At 51.0% G+C, this 14709-nt stretch overlaps 1 protein-coding gene across 1 annotated transcript in view; it reads right to left on the bottom strand.

Annotated features, from left to right (window-relative positions):
• Positions 1 to 503: 503 nt before the first annotated feature.
• wdfy3 (WD repeat and FYVE domain containing 3) overlaps positions 504 to 14709 on the bottom strand; it is a 37250-nt gene continuing 23044 nt past the window's right edge. Inside the window, 29 exon segments of the mRNA XM_067228520.1 lie at positions 504 to 3422; positions 3845 to 4042; positions 4293 to 4404; positions 4593 to 4859; positions 5007 to 5237; positions 5562 to 5652; positions 5943 to 6125; positions 6304 to 6483; positions 6600 to 6758; positions 7052 to 7206; positions 7376 to 7523; positions 7727 to 7939; positions 8318 to 8409; positions 8515 to 8668; positions 9044 to 9150; positions 9395 to 9512; positions 9824 to 9943; positions 10053 to 10107; positions 10267 to 10347; positions 10487 to 10572; positions 10672 to 10792; positions 11108 to 11256; positions 11366 to 11529; positions 11817 to 11982; positions 12451 to 12681; positions 13077 to 13154; positions 13246 to 13403; positions 13618 to 13800; positions 14122 to 14256. Of these exon segments, the coding sequence (XP_067084621.1) occupies positions 3302 to 3422; positions 3845 to 4042; positions 4293 to 4404; positions 4593 to 4859; positions 5007 to 5237; positions 5562 to 5652; positions 5943 to 6125; positions 6304 to 6483; positions 6600 to 6758; positions 7052 to 7206; positions 7376 to 7523; positions 7727 to 7939; positions 8318 to 8409; positions 8515 to 8668; positions 9044 to 9150; positions 9395 to 9512; positions 9824 to 9943; positions 10053 to 10107; positions 10267 to 10347; positions 10487 to 10572; positions 10672 to 10792; positions 11108 to 11256; positions 11366 to 11529; positions 11817 to 11982; positions 12451 to 12681; positions 13077 to 13154; positions 13246 to 13403; positions 13618 to 13800; positions 14122 to 14256 (4256 nt within the window). The 3' untranslated portion in view covers positions 504 to 3301.

Raw genomic sequence — 14709 nt, forward strand, 5'->3', positions numbered from 1 at the left:
ATCTCCATAGCAACCAGCGAGCAGAGGGGTTGCCAAAATTGGTATTTCTCTTATTTGGACAGGGCAAAAAACAGGCAAGATAGCCTGTCAGGAATCGGATACAGTACTGGAAATATTTTGAATATAGTGTGTTTGGGGGAGATTATTGTATTATTTGAAAATACAAATAAATCGTTGACGACTCTGCTTCTAGAGGGATGTGGTGGGCCAAGGCAACGGCAGTCACACTGTCTCAATTCCCGTCTTGGTCTTTCGACCGTTAGACTACATTAGCTTTACATAGGCTAGTAGAAGTGTGGCATTAAGTTGATGCTCACATTACAACAATCTACAATGTTTCAGTGTACAGTAATTACGGCCATTGTAATAGGACATCGCTGTGTTTAATGGATACTGTGTTTCACCTCTGAAAATTATTAGTAATGGTTGAGCATTAAGGCCTATTGAAGAACCACGTTTTTTTTTGTTTTTTGTTTTGAATGAAGTACACAAATCAATCAGCATTTGGTGGTAAACAGCAAGAATTTAATTGAAATCAAAATAAAATAATAAGTACCAGATCTATTGCATTATTGTAACATTGTTTCGGTAGGGGGTTATTCTACGGTTGTATCTTTGTCGTACTGAACACACACACCTGGAACATTCAGCTATCACAGACTGCACACCAGATCTTTAGTAATGCAGTCCAATACAAGACCACCAAAATAATCCATGATTTTCTCAATCAATTCTTTGATTCCATAAAGAGTACAAAAGTCCACCAGGAGTCAAGGAATTAATCTCCAGCACTCCAGCCATAAACTGTACACATATCTCTTGCTCGGGGCTTGTAACAACTCATAAGACGATGCCTTGGAAAATGAAAAAAAAAAGACGAACATAAACACGAATAATGCCAAGAACATGTACATTACACTGACACAGAAAGTCAGCTATGTTAATAGACATGCAACAAGTAACAAAACTTGCTGAAATTACAAGAATTAAAAAAAAAAATCTTAAAATCAGTAAAATTGCATAAATACTTTATACAGTTAATTTCACTGTGGTGTAATGTGTCCTCTTTGAAATGATAGCCCACAACATAAAATGGCATTCAATAAAAATCATGATTCTGTTCCGACTTTACAAAGTAAAGGTGCAAAAGTCATTCAGATTGATATCAGCCATCGTGTGGATTTTTAAAGAGATGCTTTTGTGGCTGCTAAATCTTCTCAGCTAGATGTTACGATTGCACACTAGATACAGTACATAAATGCAGAATGATATAACAATAATAATAAGAGTGCATAATATATGGCAGAGAATAGGGGAACATGAATGGGAGATGTCACAGACAGTGAATCCGAAACTACAACTCGTGTTAGAAGTGTTCTCGAGAGTAGAAAAAAATAAGTAAATGTCTCATGTACAGAAAGCTGCAAGGTTGCCCACAGCATCACGGATAAAATGACACGAGGAAGGACTACTTCTGTAGTCTCAGGACGCTCTCGTTTCAATGTTCTCCACATACATACTCAGGAACCTTGTGCTTCACTAGGACCAGGCTACCTAACAGACATCACATTATCTAACACCGAAAGTGAAATATCGAAACCCATTCGCTTATAACGGCATCAATTAGGTGTTTCACGCTACAATCCGTATTCAGATATATAAAGGTGATAGGCCTACTGTGTCCCTAAACGATCCAGATAAAACTCTCTTACGGAGGTATGAATCGACTTGGCAGAGGTCGACATCTTACGGTGGTCGATGACCGCCCAAAATCTCTCCCTATTTAGCGTCTTCCAGTTAGAGGAAGGCTTTTTGAGATTATTTACATGCTGTCAGACCAATAATATTCTCCTTCTCCTCTGCTTTGTAATAACAGAACGAAACCGCTGCGTTCCTGGAGGAAAACGTTCAGCCAATGCTACACGTACAACCTGAAATTCGACAGTTTACTGCGTCTGACCGTAATCTTTTCGCTTTTATCATAACAGATATACTCTGGACAATGTCTAACGGTTTTTATACATTTCTCGTGATTCAAACTTTAAATTGTTTCAGAGGTTGTGACACATAAAATGTCAGCGCAATCACATGACACAGATATGAGGGAGGGGGGAACAATCCCGGTTTGTGTGCAAAATGTTGCAACTTAAGACCAATGCCATGCATACAGTAACTGGAAACGGCGGTGTATATATATATATATTTCATACGCTGATATTACATTTCAGAGTTGATGAACCCTCGATGGTTTCCCTCTTGAAGACATACAACTAACTCTTACATCCTATGAAGTACAGTATCTGTAAACCTGATATGGTAAAAAGGAAGACAAAATAATAAAAAATAATGATGATGTCACTAGTCTGGACAAGCAGCAACAAAATAAACAGCTCCTACAACTTATTACAAATGGACAACTTACAAGACTGCATGATAGGTAAAAATCGACATGATAGTTCTTCATTCATACCAAAATACATGATATATCAAAGCAATTTGGCAAAAGGGATAACAAAAAAAAAATCTCTCTTTGATGGCAATGGCTTGATACTGTGGGCAACAAAATAAATCACATATTTGTAAACGTAAAAAAAATTGCATAAGTAGACTCACTAGTTATCAACCCACATACAATTATTATTAACATTCATTGTCCCACATATTACTCCCGCGGGGCTAGGTGAATAGTGACGTAATCAGCTGCACACAATCTTTTTTGTTTTAAAGCCAGGAGTGGTTAGTCACAAAGCTATATTACAGGCAATGACATTTTTTGTTTGTTTTCCTTTTCTTCTCAATAATCATATTTTTCCTGTTTTCTTGCTCTAGTTTAAAAAGGCCATTGTAAGTATTTACAATATAAACAAGTTTATCTCACGTTCTATGGGGAGGTTATCCCTGTATCCTGTTGGTCTACAAGCCAGCTAGCCAGTGGTATATTGAGTATGGCGTTTCAAGGTTGTTTGTGTCCTATAATGAGTGTGGACTGTTAAAGTGGGAATGATGTCATAACACCCCTTGTGTCATCTTATTTTTCACTCTTTTTCCCCATCTTCTTCTCCCCCCTACTTCCCTCCATCCCGTTTCCGGGCGTGCTAGTCGATCGCCACGGTTACGACAACTGACACATCGCGGTCAGGTGATCCCTTTTAGTCTACATCAGTGAGTTAAGTTCGGTTACTGTGTGTGTGTGTTTACAGGTATTCAGAGAAGAAAGGGGGGGGAGAGACCAGGAGGTTACAGGCAGGGAGACCCAGAGGGCAGGGAGGGAGAGAGGGGAGGAAGGAAGGTCGCGAGGGCCTCAGTTCTTGAAGCCGTCGTCGGCGCTGCGTTCGTGCTGCAGGTTGTAGTAACAGTTCTGACACACTCTCACCGGAGAAGAGATCTTCAGACGTTTAATCTCTGACTGGAAACGACTGCACCTGAGGGAGGAGGGAGGGAGGGAGGGAGAGAGAAAGAGAGAGAAGGGAGGGAGAAAGAGAGAGAAGGGAGGGAGAGAGGCGGACCAGGACAGGAGACAGGGTGCAGCATGGTGGTTAAGTCTCCGGTCTTCAAACAGTCAACTGTGTTTGTTGTTGAGGTTATTCTTGGCTGTGACGAGAGCAGTCACAGTCCAACGAATACATAAACAGAACCAAAACAACTTCCCCCAGCACGTAATGGCATCCCAACACTAGTCCTGGTACAAGTTCACATCTTACAAAAGAACATATTATTATTAAAAATTTTTATACCAATAATCATTTCCAATAAATATCCACCAGACCAGCTTAAGAGCAAGGCTCATAGTTTGGCTCCTCGATGCCCCAATCTGTCATGTGTAAACAGCAACGGAGGAACTTACTTCTGACAGAAGAGCTGGCCACAGTTCCTGCAGTGATGACGTCGCTCCGTCAGGGAGAAGCGCACGCTGCAGCCGGAGCAGCTGTCCACCACCTCGTCCTTCACCCAGTGGTCCGCAGCCGAGCGGCCCGGCTGGTCACTCACCGACCAGCTGAACACACGGCCACGCCCGTCCCCCACCAGGATCTTACTGTGGTCTCTGAGAGAGGGAGAGGGGGGTGGAGGGAGAGAGAGGAGATGGAGAAAAGAGAGAGGGAAAGGGGAATAGGGAGAGAGAAAGAGAGAAAGATGGAGGGAGAGAGAGAGAGACACTGTGATGTGACTCAAACCATGACCACAACTAACCCCACTGGCCTTTAGTGCACACTGCACTTTACACACACACTAGGGTACGCTCACAAACACACACACACACACTGAGGAGCGCTCACACACACACACACACGTACTTGGAGATGGCGAGGGAGGTGATCTCGGCAGGGTGAGCGTTGTCCTTGCGGTCGAAGGCCGTGTGCATGGTGAGCTTGCTCCGGAACACAAGCTGACGCTCCCATCTGTAGCCTGAAACACACCACCACACAGATAACACACACTCATTCTAACACACACACTTACATGCAACACAGTTAAGACAAGCAGGTAACCTGCTTTCAAATAAAATAAAATCACATTTGATTTGTATAACCCTTTTTACAAGCAACGTGCTTTAGTTACAAACATCTCTTCCAACGTACAGACTAGTAACCTACCGGTTCTGAGTTGGCCGTAGGGGCGAGCCTCCATGGTGGTGGGGTGCTGGAGGGGCTGTGGGGGCTGGGGGGCCTGCAGGGGGGCTGGGGGGGCCGTGTGGGGGTGCTGGGGTCCTGGGTGTGCCCCTGCTGGCCTCCCCTGGCCCTCTGAGTAGGTGACAAACACAAAGCCGTCCTTCTCGTCCAGGCTGAGCGTGTCGGACCAGCGGCGGGAGTCGTCAGAGCCGCTGTCCACAGACCAGGACGCCCCAGAGCGGCCCACCACACCTGCAGGGGGCGCCACAGGCCGTTAGAAATCACTCTTTCCACTACCGGGCAGTCAGAAAATCACTTGTTCCACTAAACAGATATGAGTTAACATGTTCTGGGTGGTTCCATGGAGGTTGACCCTGAGAGGGGGGCAGAGTGACGTACCTTTGGGTCTGTGCAGGGCGCTGCTGGGGGCGCTGCTGGGGGCGCTGCCGGGGGCGCTGCCAGGGGCGCTGCCAGGGGCGCTGCCAGGGGCGCTGCCAGGGGCGCTGCCAGGGGCGCTGCCAGGGGCGGGGGAGGCGTGGGGGAGGGGCTGGGGCTCTGGGCCCAGGCTGGTCTCGTCTCCGTCAGACTCACTGCTGTCCTCCTCCCCATTATGGGGCTCACGGCCCTCAACTGGACACAGCAGGCGGGAGTGTGTGTGGGTGTGTGTGTGTGTGGGGGGGGGGGGTGTGTGTGTGTGTGTGGGGGGGGGGGGGGGTGTGGGTGTGTGTGTGCGTGTGTGCGGGGGTGTGTGTGTGTGTGTGGGTGTGTGTGTGGGGGGGTATGTGTGTGTGTGTGGGGGTGTGTGTGTTGTGGATGGTTGGTTCACAGTTAGGATATGCTTAGGAGGAACTTGATTTAAACTTTTGATTTCAACAAAAACTTTTTAATTTGAAAAGTAATTTATTTAACAAATGAACCCTTTCAGGCCATATGTGGTGTGAAACGGAGCCTCACCCATCTTGTCCTCACAGCAGTCAGGCACGTCCTGCTCCACTGGCTGTGGAGCAGGGGTTTCTGGGACTTGTAGGAACTCCATCCTCCAGAACTACAAGAGAGGACATTACATTTTACACAAAAAGTATTTTATAAAAAAAGAAATTGGAAGTTACGATGTACTAATGCAGCTAGCATTTCACGACTCAGTCCTTCCTTCCAACATCTCACAGCAGTTTCTAGCGATTAGCACTAGTTTCATCCCTTCACTCAAACCAACACCCCACACTACAAAACACAAAGCTCACATTTCAAAGTAAAATCAACTTGACTGTCAGTTCGCCTGGAAACGAAATCTTAGGCTCCGACTTCACCACTGATATTTAATAACATGATGGTTACCCTGACGACGCCGTCGGAGTGCCCGGTGACGATGACGTTCTGCGTGTCCCACTCGTTCATCTCCGACACGCAGCAGCACAGGATGTGCTGGCTGCGGCCCGTGAAGGTGTTGGCGCTGGCGATGGGGCTGCCGTTAATACTCCACACGTGGATGTAGGTCCCTGCGCTGGACACGATGTCTCCCTGCTCACACACACGCACACACATACAGGCACACGCACACACACGAATGTTAGGCTCTATGTTTCTGGTCCTTATGCATACTAGAAAATAATTATAAAAAGCAGTTTGTGTGTATGTATGTATCTGTATCTGTATGTGTGTGTGTGTGTGTCCAGTGCGATGCACGCCCCCCCCCCACCGTGAGCTCGTTGATGCAGAGAGCAGAGACGGGCGCCCGGTGTCCCCGGAGCTGCGTGACGAAGGACAGCTTGTTGAGGTCCCAGAGGATGCAGGTGCGGTCCCTGGAGCCGCTCACCATGATGTGGTACGCTGCTGACGCCGTCAGACACGTCACTGCGTCCGTGTGGCCCAGCAGAGCCTGGGGAGCGCACACACACACAGTTACATGGGTGCTTTGTTTATGAGGTCATCCTACCTGGATAATCCTCTCCTCCTACCTGTTTGAGGGTCAGGGTCTTGTTCCTCTCCTCCTACCTGTTTGAGGGTCAGGGTCTTGTTCCTCTCCTTGGATGTCCCAGTCTCCCACACACACACGGCCGTGCTGGTTCCCCCGGTGATGACCAGCTTGGGGTTGGGACAGATGGCACACAGGATCTGAGCCCACTCAGACAGACACTCGTACACCACCACCGCCTGCAGGGGCCAGGGGATTGGTCAGAGGGGGAGATGGAGACAGGGGATTGGTCAGAGGGGGAGATGGAGACAGGGGATTGGTCAGAGGGGGAGATGGAGACAGGGGATTGGTCAGAGGGAATGAAGTGCTTCCTCTCCAACCCCAGAGGGCAGTGTTGACCAGCAGGAAACATTATTGACTGTTTTGGGAATCAGAAATGCATGAACAGGGAAAACCTCTAACCAAGTGACCACATGGACAACTGTGTGCATGTGTGTGTGTGTGTGGCTGCATGTGTGCGTTCTTCCCTGACCTTGTCTGACTCGTAGTTGGCCAGACGACAGCTGAGGTCGGCGTATCCCCAGGCGAAGGTCTTGCTCCAGACGGGGGGCACCAGGACCTTGTTCTGCTCCACCGCCAGGATGCCTTTATCAGTACACACGATCTGGCCCACAGGATCCTTCAGCTCTGCAGCACAGCACACACACACGTTTAGACAGAGGCTGGTGACAGCTAACATGGATCTCAGTACAGACCACCCAGAGTATCTGAGTCCTGTATGGAGCCTGTTACCATCTGTGTGTGTGAAGGTGCTTGACAACGTGTGTGTGTGTGTCTTCCGGCGTGGCCGTTCTACCTTTCACAGGGGCGAGTGAGGGCCGCAGGTTGTCGAGGTGATGGAAGAAGATCTTGTCAGCGGTGGAGCTGACGGAAGAGGACGTGCCCTGGGGGTCTCCGTTAGAGCGGCTACGCACACGCTTGGGGGGGTGGGGCTTCTTAAACAGCTGGGGAGGAGACGAGCAAACGTCACTTACGTGGTTTGGGTCAAAAAGCCAAGCGATCGTGTCAACAAAATACACCGTCACAGATTCATCCACTTCTCCCAACAAACACCACCAGTTCCAGAAACAACAGCAGCTCAATTTGAGCCAGATGTCTGGTGACCGTCCTGTCGGTCAGGGGGTACAGGAAGGTCACCTCTCCTCACCTGTTTGGGGATCTGTCCGAAGTTGTTGATGAAGCCGATGGTGGCGGTCTCCTTGAGGGGGTCGTTGATGTTGTAGATGTCCACCTGGCCCTCGTAGAACAGGTGGTGGAACACGTTCACTGCCTCCACGGCTGGAGGGCCCTGCTGCTTGAAGCCGAAGATCAGGTCGATCCACTCGTGGAGGTGAGAGCTCACGTAGTCACACTCCAGCGCCTGCGTCGGGGTGGGGGGGGGGAGGTGTGTGTGGGGGGGGAGGTGTGTGTGGGGGGGGAGGTGTGGGGGGGGGGGGGTGTGGGTGTGTGTGTGTGGGGGGGGGGAGGTGTGGGGGGGGAGGAGGTGTGGGGGGGGGGGGAGAAGAAATCAGTTGCAGTGTTGCTATTCAGCCTATTCCACTGTGTTAATATTCATACACTACTGAAATAAAACATTTATTATTATCTATTTATTGTCCTCATGAATTATATGATTAGTTATCAAGTATGGTTGAAATAGGGGTTGTCACTTAGGGATACTGGATTAGTTGGTGTTGATTGAGACATTTCAGGTTGTTTTACTGGTCAGGTGAGGCCGTTAGGAGTGTCTGATGGTCACCTGTCTGTGGACCCTGATGAACTCCCGAGGATCTCCCTTGGCCCAGGGCGGCAGCAGCACGTCCCCCAGCCTCACACCGTTCTGTTTACTTCCTGGTAGGGGGAGGGAACATCCAATCACAACACAGAAACAAACACTTCCTTTTGCACAGTGCTGTAGGTGTGTAAGGAGGTTCTGAGTGGGGACCTGGAGCCCACCTAAGTCGAAGTTGTTAGAGTTGAGCATGAACTCAGGCAGGTAGAAGAACTCCGGGATGAGCTCCTTTACGTCGGCCATGTTGTGTTTGGAGGCAGAGAGCCAGGCTTCACGCACGCTGTGGAACATCCTGTCAGCCAGGTCGAAGTGGCCTCCCTACACACACACACACACACACACACACACACACACACACACACACACACACACACACACACACACACACACACACACACACACACACACACACACACACACACACACACACACACACACACACACACACACACACACACACACACACACACACACACACACACACACACACACACACACACACACACACACACACACACACACACAAAACCTCCAAGGGTCACAAAGGTCATCATTAGCGTTCCAACCACCATCCAAGAAGCCTGACATGTTTCTATACCCTGCCTCAGAAAAACATGATCTCAACCTTAGCTGTTGACCGATCTGACTGTCTGGTGAGCAGCGTGTGACGGGGGAGGAAGAGGAGGATCTGACCTGCAGCCTGAGGAAGATCTGGGTGAAGGGCTCCATGCGGACCAGGTATGAGGCCACGATCATGGCGGAGGAGTAGTGGGTGCCGTAGTGGTACGCTGGCGTCTCGCCTGCAAGACCGAGACACACAACCACAACGATCACAAGACTGATCTGGGTTCCTTTCTTAAATAGAACATCTGACAAAGATGTCTGGCCCTTGTAAACACACTGTAGACCAAACTTGTCTGTGATTGTTAAAAAATGATACTTGAGGTGCAAACGGGTTTTTGAAACCCTGAGGTAACGTGTCAAAATTATGGGATGTAACTCAAGTCTGTTGTGATATTTGGACAGGCGGGAGAGCTGGCCTACCGTTCGGGTCCTCCCAGTCCTTGAACCTCTTCTTGTACTGGGTGAGCCGGTCATCTGTCTGGGCTCCCATTGGCTTAGACAGGTTCCGGAACGTCTTGGGGTTGTTCAAGTCAAGCTCCTATAGGACAGCATCGCCACGTTAAAACATCTATGCTAAGCTTGTTAGCTAAGCTAACGTCCTATAGGACAGAATCATCACGTTACAACACCTATGCTAAGCTTGTTAGCTAAGCTAACGTCATATAGGACAGCATCACAACGTTGGTCTACGAAGCTACCAAGGCAGAAGGCAACAAGATGAATATATAAAAAAAAAAAAAAAAAAAAAAAAAAAAATCCAAAGGTTAAAAACATTTAGGGGAAAAAAACGTTTTAATAAAAAGTTTTGAAAGGTTGAAAAAATAATCTAATTAGCTAAACTAGCGTTACCTCAGAGTCGTAGTCGGCCAGGATCCAGGGGAAGACAGGGTACTGCATCAGGTCGTTGTAGGAGCGACCGGCCAGCGTGTTCAAGTGCATCAGGTACTGGAAGTTACTGATCTCTCCTCGCTGGGGGAACAACCAGGGGAGGGGGGGGAGAGGGGGGGGGGGGGGGAGAGGTCAGACTGAGACAGCCTCTGAGGAGAGGAGCTGGGAGAAAGGAAGAGACGACACCCACCTCCCATCTCTGGGTCACTGACTTCTCCCCCACCAGCGTACTGAGGAGCCCAGACCTGAAACACAGAGGAGACAGGCGGGTCAGCAAGGAAGAATACGCAGGAACAGCCTCGCTGGTCACGTGACACCACACTGTCAGGTGACCAGTTCAGGTCTTTGGATTGGAGGACAGATGGGATGGTGAGGGTTAGGAGAGGTTGGGGGTGAGGTCATACCCCTGCTCCACGCTGGTGTTGGGTCTCTGGCCCGAGACCGACTCTGAGCTGTCGGCCAGCGAGGGAACCACCGCCAAGAACCTGCACACACACACACACGCATGAATAATGCATCTGTTTGCATGGTTCTAACAGTGTTTGGGTGTCAGTGATGCTGTGATCAGGGTGACAGCAGTGTGGTGTTGCTGCCGCCCCCTGCAGGAGGAGAGAGAGATGACACCTCTGGTAGACTTTGTTCCGGACTCCCTTCTGGAAGGCGAGCAGGTAGTTCCTCCCATCTCCTGAGAACACCTCCGCAGCCATGGGCTGAGCGGGAGACACAGGGAGTCACTTAACCTCCTAACAACCCTCAACTGCTACAGATGACAAGCTGGTACGTTTACACAGGTGTGTGTGTGTACTCACCTGCAGCAGGTAGCGTCTCTTGTGCACCTCCTTGATGTCCTCGTAGGCAAAGATGCTGCAGCTCCTCTTCAGCTGGGTCTGCCCCTGCCGAGCTCCCCGGGGGATGATGGCCTCCTGGAGACTGGAGACGAGGGGGGGGGGGGGGGGGGAGGATGGAGAGAGAGGAGATTACAAAGAGGAAGAAGAGAAAAAGAGAAGATAGAAAATAGAGCATAGGAGAACGATGGAGAGGTATGTGTCCAACCAATAATAAATAATATTTGCTTTCGTTTTTTCCCCCTCTTGTGATTTGAGAGTCACTCGTTAAACGAATCTCGACTGTCGTTCCAGAGGGGACATTCTACATCACGCTGCCACGGTAACATGGGTGTGTGACGTCACGCTGCCACGGTAACATGGGTGTGTGACGTCACGCTGCCACGGTAACAGGACCTACTTGGCCGGCAGGGTGTCGATGTCTCTGATCTCGCGGCCGAGCGTCATGGTGTAGCCGTCGATGACGTAGAAGTGCTCCTTCCCAAACAGCAGCAGCCCCTCGCTGGTGTCCAGCCCCTGAACCCTGGCACACCGGTACATGTGCTGGATCTGGGGGGAAACAAAACAGTCATAGATCACATCATTTAGAATATTCATTACTATACAACAATATAAAAAGATAAACATGCATCTTTCTTGTCGTGGAACATTCTCTGACCTTCTCTCCGTCCTCCAGGAGGCGCAGCAGGCTGGTGTTGTCGGTGCGCTGCTCCTCCTCCGCGCCCCCGGCCTCCAGACCCTGCTCCTGCAGCAGATCCTGGCTCTCCTCGTCAGCCCCGTCCGCCGTGGAGCGAGAGCGCTTCAGAGGAGCCTTCACCAGGCCTGGGGAACACACGCCGGTCAAGACCACATCTGGAGCCCTGCTGAGCTGCTGCTACCTGCTAGCTGCTACCTGCTAGCTGCTAGCCGATAGCCGATAGCTGCTACCTGCTATCTGATAGCTGATAGCTGCTAACTTCTACCTGCTAGCTGCTAGCTGCTAGCTGATAGCTGCTACCTGCTATCTGATAGCTGATAGCTGCTAACTTCTACCTGCTAGCTGATAACTGCTAGCTGCAGTTAGGTGTATATGCGTGTGTATATGTGTGTGTATATGTGTCCTCCTCCACCTTTGACCCTGGCGATGGTGTCCTCTCCGTGCTCAGGCTCGTGGTGTGTGGTCTCTTCGGTGCTCTGCTCCACAGAGTGCTGGTACATGCCCGGGTTCCCACACAGCAGCCTCATGTAGTACTCCTTACTGTCGTAGCTCACCGCACGCCTGTACCGCACAGGCTTCTGGAGGGGGAGGGGGAGATGGTGAGCAGAGAGGGAGTGCTGAGTGATATGGTTCCCTGTGGTCGACCTGTTGAGTCGTTCCACATCCTCCTCCTCCACACCCTGGTGTTCCAGAGGTCCAACAGCAGGGCAGACTAAGGGCCTTAACCATGTATGGAAAGCTACTGTAGTCTTAGTGAATTTCTACCACAGAGAGGGCATTCAATAGAGATTAGAGACCTGCTAGGTTATTCAGACGTACTGTCAGTCATGACTAGGGGTACTGTTAGAGGCAGACCTCCACAGCACAGCATCCAACCACTGTGTTCGCCTAAGAGTATAGAAACACGACTTCCAGGACTGTATATGATCACATTCACATTTAGTGAGGGTTTACCAATCCACACAACTAACAGCATGTGCTTCAGAAGAACAGATGTTCCACAGGTTCCCCCTAACGTCCCCCCAGGTTCTAACAAGAACACGTACCGGCGCTGAGCCAGCGATGGTCTCCGGCTCTGGAACGTAGGGGTAGTGGAGGTAGAACATGTCGTTCCGGACCATCTTCTTCCTCATGCGACACGGGCCCTCCGTCATGTCCAGCAGGAACTTGTCCAGGTGGGAGCCGATGGGAGGGCCCCACAGGCCCCGCTCACGCAGGAGCTCGTACTCTATAGACGCCCACTCCTCTGTCACATACTTCAGAGAGTTCTGCTGCCTCTGGAGGAGGGAGAGAGGGGAGGAGGGAGAGAGGTAGGGAGGGGGGAGGAGGGAGAGGGGAGGAGGGAGAGGGGATGAGGGAGAGAGGTAGGGAGAGGGGAGGAGGGAGAGGTAGGGAGAGGGGAGGAGGGAGAGGGGAGGAGGGAGAGAGGTAGGGAGAGGGGAGGAGGGAGAGAGGTAGGGAGAGGGGAGGAGGGAGAGAGGGGAGGTAGGGGGGGGGGGTAGGGAGGAGGAGGGGGACACATGGAGGGGACAGTGATGAGTAACGGTGCAGAATGACATCATATTATTGTTCAGATGGTGTTACTGTAGTCCTTGATCCAGCAGTGAAGAGGAGCCCCTCTCAGAGCATCCCTAGCCCAGCCAGACTGCCTCTGTCTGGGGTGTGTTCTCACCTCCTGGGCCTCCCGGTACTGGATGGCCACCAGGTCCCTCACCACGCCTATGTGGGTGAACATCCACTGGAAGGCCTCCTAGTGGTGGAGAAGTCACGGTTCATTCAAAGTGTGTGAGTGTGTGTGTGAGAGTGCATGTGAGTGTCTATGTGTGTGTGTGTGTGCGTACCTGAGTGGACATGCTGCCCTTGTTCAGGCTGTTGTCCTTCTTGTGTCTGCGTGCTCCGGTCAGCTTGGACAGACCGAAGCCACTGCTCACCCTGGACAGCTTGGACTGGCTGACCGGGGCAACCACCTCCCCTCGACTGATGCTCTTCTTCTCATGAGCTGAGGGAGGAGAGGAGAGGAGAGAGAGGGAGAGAGAGAGGGACGGAAGTAGAGTAAGTAAAATAAGTAACTCATAACAGATGATGTAACTGAAGTGGAACTCGGTCAGCCTGCAGTAACAGTGACCACTGATGCCAACTCTCTCTTGCGACACAGCAAAGCTGCAGTGTGTGCCCGTCTCTCGCTCTGCTCCGTGTGTGTGGCGTGTGCCCACCCAGGTGGTTCTGCCAGCTCTTCAGGGCGGGCTCCTCCAGGGCGGGGCGGGCGGTGCTGATGTCCACGTGTCCACGGTCGTTGGTGGGCAGAGAAACCTTGAACACGTCCTCCAGGGCCTGACGCTTGCTGTGCATCAGCTCAGTCCACACACGGTTCACTGCCTTCAGCAGGAGCTGCCGGCCTGGGACACACACACACACTTATTAATGTGTACACACAAATCAAAGCTAAATAATCCCATCATCCCATGAGCCCACACACACACACTTATTATTGTGTATACACACACTTATTAATGTGTACACACACAAACCAAAGCTAGAGAACATAATGTAGGGTCACGCCCTTCTGAATTACCAACACAGACATAAACAGCTGAGTGAAGCAAACAATAACATCCCATGAGCCCACACACACACCCACACACCCACCCACACACCCACACACCCACCCACACACCCACCCACCCACCCACACACGCCCCCCAGGTGGGAGTGGTCACCTTCACTGGCATCCTGGTTCTGGCCGGTGTCAGCCTGGTTCTCGGCGGGCACCATGACGTGCCAGGTGGTCATACGAGCCTCCGCCTCCAGACCAAAGCCCTCCACGCTGCTGCGGAGAGAGGGTGATGTCATCACTAGGGGACAGACCGAGTCAATGCCGTGTCATCACTACAGGACACATCACCATCGCTGTTTGTGTTCATGTCGACTCTGCATTGAACGCAGTCTTCTATTCTCTGCTGTGCAACAGTCTCACTAACAGTGACGTTATCAACAGGACTTCAACACATACCTAATGACCGCATCAACAACAACACACAGAAACTAAAAACACAACTTGAAACCAGAACCCTAAAACCAATACCTAACCCCCCTCCCCCACCAGCCCTCCCCCACCAGCCCTCCCCCACCAGCCCTCCTCCACCAGCCCTCCCCCACCAGCCCTCCCCCACCAGCCCTCCTCCACCAGCCCTCCTCCACCAGCCCTCCTCCACCAGCCCTCCCCACCAGCCCTCCTCCACCAGCCCTCCTCCACCAGCCCTCCTCCACCAGCCCTCCTCCACCAGCCCTCCTCCACCAGCCCTCCT

Source organism: Osmerus mordax, chromosome 24, assembly GCF_038355195.1.
Source record: "Osmerus mordax isolate fOsmMor3 chromosome 24, fOsmMor3.pri, whole genome shotgun sequence".
Taxonomy (NCBI): Eukaryota; Metazoa; Chordata; class Actinopteri; order Osmeriformes; family Osmeridae; genus Osmerus; species Osmerus mordax.